The sequence below is a fragment of the Gracilinanus agilis genome, chromosome 3 (genome assembly GCF_016433145.1).
Source record: "Gracilinanus agilis isolate LMUSP501 chromosome 3, AgileGrace, whole genome shotgun sequence".
NCBI classification, from domain to species: Eukaryota; Metazoa; Chordata; class Mammalia; order Didelphimorphia; family Didelphidae; genus Gracilinanus; species Gracilinanus agilis.
This window is the reverse complement of record NC_058132.1, coordinates 390,267,103-390,280,720: the sequence shown is the minus strand read 5'-3', so window position 1 is coordinate 390,280,720 and position 13,618 is coordinate 390,267,103. Positions and strand designations below refer to the sequence as shown.

The following is a 13,618-nucleotide window of genomic DNA, read 5'->3' as shown; positions in this document are numbered from 1 at the left end:
GGGCTCCGGTCTCCTTGTCCTCGGGGTCAGGCCTCCTGGTAGTTCCCGGTGTGCCCCTCTGCCCGAGGTTCCTTCAGCACTCTTTGGGGCTGCTTCCACAGCCGCGCTAAGGTCTGCACAGGTTCCTCACTGGAGGTCCAAGCCTGGGCTGGAGATCGTTATTCAAGCCTAGGGCACTGCCTTTTGCCTGCGCTGCTGCTCTTAGGGCCCTGCCTTCACCCCCCGCAGAAGGTAGTGAAAGTCCGTGGGCTGGAGATCTTTATTCGCACCTGAGGCGATGCCTTCAGAGCTTGGGAAAGGCCGAGTTTTAGGGGCCTTTGTCCCGGCTGGAGGCGGTGCCTTCACCCACGTGGGCGCTCAGGGAGATTCCCAGCCACTTGGGGTCCCTCGTCTTGCAGCGCACAGGTACGGGCTCAGGGGCTGCCAGTGATTTTCTGGTTGCCCCAGTCCTGTTTACCGGCTTGTGCTGTGTGGGGGGGTGGGGGAGGGGCTTCTTCCTCTCGTGTTTTAGTGTAAACTGCTTCACCCCTTTAAAGTGTGGAAATGCCCCGATTCTGCGTACCTTCAATGCTGCATCCTGTTGTGGGGTTCCTTCCTTCCTCTGGACTCGTTTTTATTTCCCCTTGAGGGGTCCTGTGTGGTTCGGTCAGGAGAGATCGAGCAGCTGCTCCTTACTCTGCCTCCATCTTAACCGGAACTCTTCTTCAATATTTTAAAATTTTTCTTTTTTTATTTTTACATTTATATTTTAGTAAAACCATTTCAAACCATATCGATAAGGGAAATAGGAAATTAAGAAATGCATTAAGAGCTATTTTGCATGCACAAATATGGAAATGAAAAAGCCCTTTACTTATTCATAATCTGTGCCTGGCATAATTAAATTTAGAGATTATATATACATGCATTGATACTAGAGATGTAACTAACAGTTTTGCTGTGTGAAGCAGGAACCACAAAATGTGCCCTGGGTAAACTGTTCAAAAGACTCCAGCCAATAAAATTTTAAAGATGAATTAAGTTGCTGGCAAGGAATGGGAAGAGACCTTGGTGAAAGAACTTGGACCTCAAAAATAAAAGGTCCCATGAAATACCCCAGGGTTCTTCCAAGGTCACTGATAGTTGGGCTCCTATCAGGAAGGGGGGGGGAAGCAGAGCTGGAATGAAAAAGAGTTCACGTAGGGTAAATTCTTATTTTCATGAATTATTCTTGTTAAATAAGTATTAAGCTCAATTACCTACTATAAGAGTATATGAATCAGTATCCTCTTAATTCACGCTCTGATTGATATCCAGGAAAGAGGAATGCTCTCAAAATTCCCACAGAAAGCAAAAAAAATAAAATTCTTTTCAATGACAATGGAAAATTTAAACACTCTGCTTTGTAGTGACTTGCTACTGCTCTTGGGATTGGGGGGTAGAGATGATCTAGATTGCTTAGAAAATATTAAGCCTTATATTCTCAATGTATTTCAGACCACAAGGGTACCATTTAAGAAAATGGTGCCCTACTGACCCAAGAAAGTTCCTGTTTTTCCCTAAGGGCCCAATTTACAAGGTAATTAACTCACTGGTAGGACTTGACTGAAAATCCCATTGTCTCAGAGGAACCTTTTCCTATGATTTATGTACATCCTGTTTAACAAATAAGTGTTGGAAAGTTATCTACTAGTTAATCCCTTTGGATGCTAAGGGTAAATGGAGTTCTGAGTTTACAGATTGAAAAACTAAGATGCCTCAAGGTCACATCATCCTTGTGATGAAGTTGGAGATAAAAGTATAAATTTCCTAATCCCCTACCTTTCCTAGGTCTATTATTCTGTCCTGTCTTTCATGGAATCATCTTTCCAGCTTCCATTTCATTTTGAGTGACTTTGGGATATATTGGAGAATATGTCAGGATGCAATTTTTTGTTTGTCATCTGTAATATGACAAATTGAGCAAAAATATTTAGATCAAGCTGAAATATAGTGGTAAGAATGGATAAAGAATTGACTGGGTCTTTGGACTACACATCCTAGAAATCTTGTTTATAGCAGAATAATCAAGTAAGACATGCATTGTCATTGAAAGGCCTTTAAGGAAGGGACCGTTTTTCTAGTTCTTTCTATATGAAAAGGTGAACTGAAATCTGCATAGCCCAATGCACCAAGTTTCTTCATCAATGACAATTAGCTCTGGAACTCTGTGAATTTTAACTTCTTTGACCAATCAAAACCCTGATGGACTGTTGTTCAATTAAATTGAGTTCAGATAAGTTTATTTGGGAGCTGATAAATAGTTTAGGTGCAGTACTCATTTCTTCAGTAGCTGTATCTTCATAATCCTGTTCTATCTGTCATCAGTTAATGCACAGAGGTTTTTATCTAGTATGATAGCAATAACTACAGTGCCAAAGAGTGCCAGCTCAGCAAAAACTTCACCAGTGATGAATAAATGGCTCAGTCTTGTGCCCTGCTGCCTGGGGCTCTACAGGAGTTGTTTATTGCCTAATATGCACAACCCATGATAAAGATGCTACTGAAATAAATTGCAGTTTTGCATAATTATTGAAAATCGTGTCTTAATGAGCAATGCGTGTCATATTCAGGGGTTCAATTTTAAAAATTAATCTTAGCTCATTTATAATCGCAGAAAGTATCTGTGTATTGGTAGGAGGCAAATAAGCCATGTAAATTGAGTACTGATTTCCACATACCAAGGGAAAAATACCTGAATGTTTTCAAATAGAACTGTTTCTGCCTAAGGCATTCTTTTCTCTCAAGCTGTTATTATTTCAATGCTTTACCAAGCACAAATGTATACATATATAATAACTATGTAAAAATATCCATAGACAATGTGCCTATTCTTTAAATTGTGGTTTCATTTTGGAATAATTTTGTATTCTTTTGCTAAAGAATGAAAATTATTTTTCCATATAAAATGTCCCTGGTTTCATGGATGTGTGATGATGAGATGTGCAGCTTAAGCTGTTATATGTGTCAAATTCTTCCTTCCTACAGCCCTCTTTTTTTTTTAATGCTTTCCCTTGCTCATTCCTGTGCTTCTTTTTTTTTTTTATCTTTAGCTCTCGCAGGCCTGGTTTTCACTCTAAGTTCCCTAGTTTCATTTTCTCCCAAGACTATTCTTAGTTCATCTGTGTCTCTATGTCTCTATCTTTGGCATTCTTTTCCTGATCGCATCTTGGCATCTACTTGCTGGTAAAGGAATCTCCAATGTATCTCAGATAAAGAATACCATAGGAGGAATGCTACTTTTTACATTCAAAGATTCACTTGTTTGATGACAGTAAACTTTGGAGGTACCTGAAAATGAATAAATCTTCAAAAGAGAAGTGATAAGAACTGGTAATCATTGTTCATTGCACAAAATTGATACTTAATAATTGCTTACTGAATTCATCTTAGACACTTATTAAACAATAATAAGTATGTGCAGAATGTTATGTTATTTGCTGCGTGAGTTATAAGTTCAAAATCAGAAAAAGCTCAAAAACTATAATGGCAATTAATACATAATTAATATACTGGTACAAATCAAATACCCAGTAAAATCCAAGCAGCAATCAAGGCAGGCTTCATGGACATGTTAACGTTTGAACTGGAGCTTAGAGGATAAATTCGATTTTAATTGGTGCATATATGTGTATATACCTCCCACTTCCCATTCTCCAGAGAATATAAATTCCTTCAACAGAAGGACTCTTCTTTTTTTGTGTTTCCCATACCCTAAAAAAGGACATAATACACAGTAGGGGCTTAACAGATACTTAATTGAATGACTGATTCCAGACATATGGAGTTTCATAAATAAAGGCACAGAGATGGAAGAACAAGTGGCTTCAACCATGTATAGTCAATGAAACTTTGATTAGAACATACAACTACATGCAAGAGATTAATGCTGTGTAGACTACATGGAATTGAGAAGGCACAGTGGATGAAGTGCTGGGTCTGGAGTCAGCAAAACTCCTCTAATATCTTTGAAAAAAACCAAACCTAAATGGGGTCATGAAGAGTCAGAAACAACTTGACAAGACTGAACAGCAACAATATTGAAGACCCTTAAGTGTTATACTAAGGAATTTGAATTTAGTCAGTTGTTAATAAGGAGAGCTTAAAAGATTCTGGCAATGATATGAAGGATGAATTGAAAAACAGAGTTGGAGGAAAATAATAAAGTTTTCAATAGTCAAAGCAAGTGATAAGGAAGTATGGGAAGTATGCCTAGCTGTTGGGTTAGGAATAATAATAAATAATAATATTAACCATAATAATTATGCCATTTGCAAAGTGCATTACACGTATTATCTCATTTTCTTCTTGGAACAACTCTGGTAGATAGATACTATAATTATCCTCATTTTACAGGCAAAGAAACTCAGGGAGATAGATTTTCTGTGTCTTGCCCAGGATCACCCAGCTAGTAAGTATCTGAAGCTGGATTGTACTCATTCTTTCTGGCTACAAGTCCAATGCCATAGCCACTGTACCCTCTAGAAAATAAAGAATAAAGATGAGAGACATACTAGAAGTAAACTAGGTTGAATTTGATTTTTTATTGAATTTGGGCTTTTTTCAATTACATAATGAAACAATTTTTGAAAATTGTTTTCTGACATTTTGTAATTTAGATTCTTACCCTCCCACTTTCCCTCCCTTCTCCCACCTCCTCTCCAGGGCAATAGGTTATATCAGTGATTTCATGAAATACATATTTCCATATTAGCCATATCATGACCAAAGACATGTGTCACATATACAATAAAAAACTCATGAAGAAAATAATGTGAAGGATAGCATGCTTTGATTTGCCGTCACATTTCAATAGTTCCTTCATTGACTGTGGATAGCAGGGGATTTTACTTGTTATGTTTTGTTTTTTATCATAAATCCCTTTGGGTTATCTTGGACCTTTGTTTTGTTGATAAGAATTTAGTCCCTCACAGTTGATTATCATATAGTATTTCCAGTACCATATACATTGTCCACCTGGTTTTGCTCACTTCACTTTGCATCAGTTCATGTACATCTTCCCACATTTTTCTTAACTTATATTGTTTATCATTTCATATGGTACAATAGTTTTCCATTACAACCATATAACACTGCTGGTTCAACCATTCCAAAATGGATAGATACTCTCTCAATTTCAAATTCTTTGCCAATACAAAAAGAGCTGTTAAAAATATTTTGGTACAAGTAGGTCTTTTCCCCTCATCCATGAGCTCTTTGGGATACAGAGCCAGTAGTGGTAATCCTGGGTCAAAGGGTATGCATAGTTTTGTGGTCCTTTGGATGTGGTTCCATATTGCTTTACAGAATGGTTATATCATTTCACAGTTCTACCAATGCTGTATTAGCATCCCAATTTCTCATGTCTCCTCCAACACTTATAATTTTCCTTTTTAGTCACATTAGCCACACTGATAGGTATGAGGTGGTATCTCAGATTCATTTTAACTTGCATTTAATCAATAATTATTTGAAGCATTTTCTGATATGACTATAGATAATTTTAATTTCTTTATCTTAGAATTGCCTTTTCATATCCTCAAATATTTATCATTTGGGAAATGCTTTGTATTCTTATAAATTTGGCTAATTTCTCTACATTTTTGAAAAATGATGTCTTTGTCAGAGACATTTGGTTTTAAAATCATCCCCCCCCACACACACACATACATATGTTGTTTCCCTTTGTAGTAATTAAATTTTAATGGTTTGACTAAAATATATGAAAATTATTAATAATAATAGTAATCATCAATTCAAAGTATTATTGCTCAAAATTGAAATGACCTTTAATAGCTCTTATTTACAAAAGAGGTGAAAAGCGTGAAAGTAGAGAAATACAAAAGAGTAGAGAAGACATTAGCCTATCTAATATTGCTTGGTGCTCCACTCAGCTAGGACTTGTTGACTTTAGCCAAAATTAAACTCTCTCCAGAAGACAGGAAGGGAAAGCCAGCTATCCATTCACCCAAGTTCCCTCCAAGAGGCAGGTTAAAATGATGACTTGAGCTGAAGGTGACTCCTGAAGTCAACTTCTTCCTTAAGCTGACTTTCTTCTTGAAGCCAAACTCCTCTTCCCAGAAATTCAGGACCTTTTATAGTGGCTTCATGTCCCTTCTCCTCTTCACAAGAGCCAATCACAGCTTCCAAATTGCCCAACACTGCCGGGGCAGTGTCTGTGGGATCCACTTGTCACTTTCTGGAGGTGTGAATTCTCATCAAAAGAGTTCACAGTTTCCTGGCTGATTGAGTTTCTAAGGCTGTGAATTCTCTAAGTGGTTTGTGAGTTCCTCCACCTAGTTCAAGCTTGTGTTGATTCAATCAAAAGGTAGACAAAGGAGAGTTAATCTTGTCTTCACAATCTAGTAAGGTACTAAGTAGGGGTACTTAAGTTATTGTTAACTAAAGTGTTAACTACAACTAGGCAAAGAGAATAAAGGATTCCCTTTTTATAAATTTAAACTCAGACTAGACAAAGAGAACCAAGAATTATCTTTTGTGCCTTCTGATCTTGGTTGCATTCGTTTTGTCTATACAGAACTTTTTGATTTAATGCAATAAAAAGTATCCATTTCATTTTTTGCAGTGTTCTCTGTGTTTGTTTGGTCATAAATTCTTCCCTTATCCATAAGTCTGAAGCAAACTTTTCCATGTTCTCCTAATTTATTTATGGCGTCTCTCTTTATTTCAAGATCAAGAATCTCTTTTGACTTTATCTTGGTGTATGGTAGATGTTGATCTAGATCTAATTTCTTCCATACTGTATTCCAGTTTTTCTGACACTTTTGTCAAATAATGATTTGTTTCCCCAACAGCTTAGATCTTTTGGTTTATTGAACACTAAGTTACTATGGCCATTAACTATTGTGTGTTAATTTCCTAACCTATTCCATGGATCCCCTGAGATCCATGGAATTTTATGAATGGTTTGAGATATATTGTTGCTAGGCTACCTTACTTCATTTTTCCCCCTTTAATTCACTTAATATTCTTTTTTTTTTTAACCCTTGTACTTCGGTGTATTGTCTCATAGGTGGAAGATTGGTAAGGGTGGGCAATGGGGATCAAGTGACCTGCCCAGGGTCACACAACTGGGAAGTGGCTGAGGCCAGGTTTGAACCTAGGACCTCCCGTCTCTAGGCCTGACTCTCACTCCACTGAGCTACCCAGCTGCCCCCTCACTTAATATTCTTGACATTTTGTTCTTCCAGATGAATTTTGTTGTAATTTTTTCTTGTTCTAGGAAATAATTTTGGGTAGTTTGATTGGCATGATACTTGAATAGGTAAATTAATTTAGGTAGGATTGTCATTTTTATTATTTTGGCTGAGCCTATCCATGAGCAATTAATATTTTTCTAGTTGAATAGGCCTGCTTTCATAACTGGGTTGAATCTTACAACTAATTTGTGGGAAGCAAGGAAAGAGAAAAAGTTGAAAACAATAACTTTTTTGAAAATTATAACTAGAGAGCAGATATTGGAAGAAAAAATAAATTTGTATAATTGTGGGATTCTAACAGAATGAGATCTCAGAGAACATGAGAGATAAGTATGGCATAGTAGATAGAACACCAGATTTGGAGTCAGAGAGAGTTGGGTTCAAATCTTGAGTCTTCTATTTACAACTTGTCTGACATTAGCAATCTATCTGATTTTTTTCCATTCTCTCTATTTCCTCATCTATAAAATGAGGATAATAATATATTTGTACCTCAGAGGATGGCCATGAGGCTCCAATGTAGCCTCAATGTAGTGTGTGTGTGTGTGTGTGTGTGTGTACAATTTCAAATATTGAAAAAATGCTATTTAAATTGCTATTTATTACTTAGTCTAACTTGGACAGACTTTTGGAAGATAGAAAAGGATAGAAAGGCCTCATCTGCTATGGTCCATGGTATGACAAAGAGTTGGACACAACTGAATAACTTAACAACAAAATCTAGTACAAACCCCTTCAGTATACAGTATGAAGAAACTGAAACCCAAAAAAGATAAATAAATGACTTGATTATGATTACAATTTGGACCCACATAAATGAATTGAATTGAAATCACTGAAAATATAAAAGTTCATTTTGGTATATGTACTATTCAAAAATTTCAGTGAGATATTTTCTTTGTTCTCAAGAATATGTATCATTTCATGTTAGAATGTAAGCTTCTTGAGAGTCAAGGGTTTTTTTTAAGCCCCAGTACTTGGCACATAAGTGAGCATTTTATAATTGCTTATTTATTGCTTTTCTTAATCAAAGATATTAACCTATACTTCCCTCTTAGACCCTTATGTGGACTAAATCATACATATACATATATATTTATGTGTGTGTGTATATATATGTATAAATAAATATATATATATGAATTTGTTTTGCATCTCTTTCCTATCTTTTTTCTCATTCTTTTTTGTTAATGAAGTTAATTCATTAAACTTTTCTGATGCTAGTCATTTAATTGCTCTTGTACAGGGTTAATGAGAGAGAAGCTGCTCTGGAAGCAGCCCATCGGCTGCTACAACAGTTCCCTCTGGATCTGGAAAAGTTCCTTGCCTGGCTCACTGAGGCAGAGACTACAGCCAATGTCCTGCAGGATGCCACCCACAAGGAGAGAATACTGGAGGACACCAAGGGAGTTCGAGAGCTCATGAAACAGTGGCAGGTAAGTCAAGAGCTTCCAAATTAAAGCTCTCAAGAATCTGAGGGAGCAATTACTTTTAGCCTTTGTGGTACAATTGGACATTCTTAGGGTATAATGAAACAGATGTCGTATGCTTTGGTATCTTTGATGGTTGCTTTGGGAATTTTTACCACCAAAATATAAATGTCATTCACTGAAGGACTTCTAGCAATTTCTCTCAATATCCTGGCCTTCCAGGGAAGGCTAAATTCAGGAAAGGAAAGAGATTTGTATGTGAGATGCAAATAAGCAGTAGCTTTTCTTAAAGGGAAACTTTGCTGATCTAAAACTAGCATTGGGATTATTCAAATGAAAGGGCAGTGATCTTTTAGTGTTTATTTAATTTTGGGGGGAGAGTCTCTGTATAAATTGTCTGTTTTATTTAGTATTTCTAACTGAAACAGTTTCCCTTCATTACTTTCAAATATATTTTTAATGCTAATCTGGCTGTGGCTTTCTTCCTAACATGATTTGTGCAAATACAAACGAGATGGCTAAATTTGTCATAGTTAATGATCATACAATTTTCTGACATTTGTTTTCCCTAGAAACAAAAATGATGTCTATAAAGTTCTGTATTTGCATTCAGAATAGAATTTTGGTTGAAATCATATTCCACCAAGGGGATACTATTTTAATGAAGCACTCATTTCTTTTGTTCACAAAACATGACTTTTATATTTTATATTGGCACAGTAAATTGGTGTGAGCATTTGGCATAGTCTTTTGTGATTCAGCAAATGATGGGAAGTTCCTTACAACATATTATATTTGTGGTCTCTTACCCTCACATTAAGAGCACTTAGCCACTTCTGCTTAAAATTACAAAAGTCTCAAATTTTAGAACCACTTACTTATGGGGGGAAATGTTTTCATTCTTATTTTAGGTCAAGTGATCATCCATATTTGCTTTAAATCTTTTTGAAAGCCAATTTACATACTATTTCATTTTATATTGTCAAATGTCTAGGAAGCTTTTTTATAAGGAATTATAAACAACCTGATATATTGTTGAGTGAGGATCAGAAAAAAGGCAACTCATATGAGATAATATCTTCCTGAGCTCATCATGATGTCCAAATTACCCCTATATTCAATTGTATTGTTCTGGAAACAATTGCTTAAAAAATGTATATTCTACTGAAGCATATTGTTTTGTTTCTTAAGTAGCTGTCTTTAAATAGTAAAAATCTAATTCCTTGAAGTGAAGGAAGTTTAAAACATTCCAAATGTCAATTTTTGACAGCTCTTAGATGAACAGCTGGAAAATACACTGCTATAATTCATTTAGTCTTTAGAAGAAAGCTTGTCAATTATTATACTAAAATCGAAATTCCCTGTTAAAATTAAAACTCCTTGAGAGTAAAGATTGTTCCTTTTAAAAAAAATTATAACCTCTTGTGTCTAGCAGTGCCTGATAACATGGTAAGCGCTTAATAAATGCTTGTTATTAACATGATTATTTTTTCCCTAGTAGTCATCATTAAGGAGAAAAAGCTCAATGACAAGAAAATAGTCTGTAATCAAGAATTTATTCAAAGAAACAACTTTTGGGGCCTTTATTAATAAATTCTTAAGTATTTAATAAGAACTACCATGTATCAGACACTGTGAGGCCCTGGGGATGTAGTTAATGAACTGAAATAGGCTCTGGGCTCAAAGAATTTATATTCTATCAAGAAATGCAGCATGTATCTTAGTGTAGGTATATAGGTAAAAGTAGAAATAGGAAAGACTTCATCTAGAAGCTGTTAAATTTTGTCAGGAAAGAGGGAAGCTAGGAGGGTGAGTGAAGAAGGTGTGCATATCAGACTTGGGGTGGCCTTTGCGGAGGCATAGACTGAAAATGGAGGATTTTCATAGTACTGTTTTCCAAATTTCAACACATCCTTATTGAATACTTAATATGTGCATCCATCACCATTTGGTGATGAAAAATAATGATCCCTGACTTTGACAAGTTTACAGTCTAATCTATAGATGATTATATCTTACCCCAGAATATAATAAAGTAAATACTATACTCATAAGGGATGTCATCTACAACATATGTGGTTCTCATGACCTTTGACGCATCATGTCCCTGCTCACAGGCTTCCCCAGCAGGTAAGAGGGAAGTTCTCAGTAGGTTTTGTTAAGGATGCAGCTGTCATTAACCTGTGAGTCATCATCCCCCAAGCCCCTTCAGCCCGTATGTGCCAAGAATCTCAGGAATGCTTTCAGGACAGCTTGGTGCAGAAGACTTCCCCAGGGAGACATACATAACTGAAGAATCAAAAAGCAGGTCCACAGGGCAAGCTATTTAAGAACACTGAATACATAGATCTTTTCTGCTTTTCCACAGAGGTCTCATTTGATTTTTCTTACTTTATTTCCGATTACACAATTAGCTCTGCAATGATTTTGGAACATTGCCCCAAGGGTTCTGGGTCCTCAAGCTTATATTTAATGCCTATAGGCAGCTTCAGCGTGAAAGCAAGGGTAATCAAGGCTATTGGCAGAGATTGCTGCTTTCGTGCTCTCTCAGATCAATTGTAATGCCTCCCTTTTGCAATAACACAATATTCAAAGGATGTATACATATTCATCAATTTGGCTTATAAGGTGAGAGCAGTGATTCTTGTTTATTAAAAAGATGCATTAGTAGAGCTGGCTTAATCTTTACCCTAAATGCCAATGTCCTACAGGGTATAATTTTTCTCTCTGGTATGTGTGGAGGCAGGGAGAGTTGGGCAGAGAACTTCTTCCTTTTCCCTAGACTTAACTGTGCAATCAGACCACTTCCTCTGCCATTTCTCAAGCCTTTGACTGTCATAGTCTTTCCCCAAGTCATCATTCCAACAGAGTGGAATAGAATTCCTCCCTAGAGTAATCTCAACACAAGTCGCATAGCAGCCAGAATGGTACCCTTCCATGCCCTGAGTGTGCCCTCCAGGGCCCCAGCATCCTCTTGACTCTTCTTTTTTTTTTTTTTTTTTTTTTTGAGGTGAAATGGAAAGACTATTGGATTTATAGTTAGAGGGCCTGGATTCAGATCCTGTGTCTGTGTTACCTCATCTGTAAAATGAGGAGACTAGACTTCTAAGGTCTCTTCCAGATTTATATCTATATTCTCACATTCCTTTCATTTTCTGATGCTCAATAAAACTTGAATTTCTCTTGAAATCCTGCTGCTTCTTTTTTCACACACCCTTGACCCAGAGTCAGAATGAGGAAATAGCACACTCCTTATTCCCCAGTATCACTTTCATATAATCCCTCTGCCAACAATGTCCAGCACCTAAGTCTCCTTCTTTCAGCCCATTTGTCCTTGTTCCTGTTATGCATGGACTTTCTTGTTACTCTCCTCAAGTAAAAATCCCTCCCCAATAAATTCACAATCAGGCTTTGAGGCTTTTCTATTCTCCATTCCTGCCCTCTGGCAGTCTGGTTTCATACAAGAAGTAACTGTACTACAAAAATATTTATAGCTCCGCTCTTTGTGGTGGCAAAAAATTAGAAAATGAGGGGATGCCCTTCTATTGGGGAATGGGTGAACAAATTGTGTTATCTGTTGGTGATGGAATACTACTGTGCTCAAAGGAATAATAAACTGGAGGAATTTCATGTGAACTGGAAAGACCTCCAGGAATTGATGCAGAGTGAAAAGAGCAAAACCAGGAGAACCTTATACACAGACGGATACACTGTGGCACAACTGTTTGTAATGGACTTTCCTACTAGCAGCAATGCAATGACCCAGAACAATTCTGATGGTCTTATGAGAAAGAACACTATTCACATCCAGAGAAAGAACTGTGGGAGCAGAAACACAAAAGAAAAACAACTGCTTGATCATATGGATCTATGTGGATAGGATTGGGGATGTAGACACTAAACGATCAACCCTAATGCATTTATCAATAATATGGAAATAGATCTTGATCTATGACACATGTAAAACTCAGTGGAATTGCTCATTGGCTGTGGGAGTGGGGTGGGAGGAGGGGAAGGAAAGAACATGAATCCAGGTAACCATGGAAAAATATTCTAAATCAATTAATTAAATAAAATGTTTCAAATTTAAAAAAAAAATAAAGAAGTAGCTGTATTTTAATAGGCCAGTACCATACTCATCCCCACCACAAACATACACAACTTACTAGCAGTGCAAGAATTCCTGATTATGGCTTTTTTTTATTATGCATAACCACAGCATCTACTGTTTTATTGCCTTATTCTTAATAGATCTGTACATACCTTTCTCCCCAAAAGCAATAACTTTTTTTTTTACTTTTTATAACTCCTGACTTTATGCCAGATTGCCTCTCTCTATATTGAATCAAAGCTATTCACAAGGCTATCTGCCCATCACTGTTTATCAACTTAATCCTCCAGAAAAATCTTATACTTTAGGAGTGCTACCAACATATCTTATTATTGAATGTCTTCTTTTGAAGAGAATTAACATGTCACAAGAGAAGCCATTAGAAGTTTCTTCGTGGATTAGAGGAAATAATGTTTACTTTGCCCACTAAAGTAAAAGATAATTTTAGAGGAATATTTTTTATGAAACTATCACACATTTCATAAATGAGACTCCTCCATAATCTGACAATTTTAATATTTTAGAATGTTAAAACACAATCAGAATGCTCTTCTTCATAATGTGATGATATATATTATGTTGAAAACAAATTCAATCACTTATTATTTATTAAATGTCTATTAAGTGATTTTCACAAGACAGGCTCTTATCATGTATTAAAGGGAGAAAGGAAAGGGAACAAGCTTGTATTAAATGCTTTGCATTTAATAGTGCCAGCCACTATGCTAAGGATTTTACAAATATAATCACATTTTATCTGTATTTATGCTAAGTTCTGGGAATAAAATGTTAAAGCAGTCCCTATTCCCTAAGGAATTAGCATTCTGATGGAGACACAA

General features: G+C 36.4%; 1 protein-coding gene across 2 annotated transcripts in view; it reads left to right on the top strand.

Annotated features, from left to right (window-relative positions):
* The window catches only part of DMD (dystrophin), a 1,921,557-nt gene that overhangs the window by 1,366,717 nt on the left and 541,222 nt on the right, over positions 1-13,618 (top strand). For both annotated transcript variants that reach the window (XM_044670154.1, XM_044670155.1), the window contains exon 53: positions 8,485-8,674. In XM_044670154.1, the coding sequence (XP_044526089.1) occupies positions 8,485-8,674 (190 nt within the window). The remainder of the gene's footprint in view (positions 1-8,484; positions 8,675-13,618) is intronic.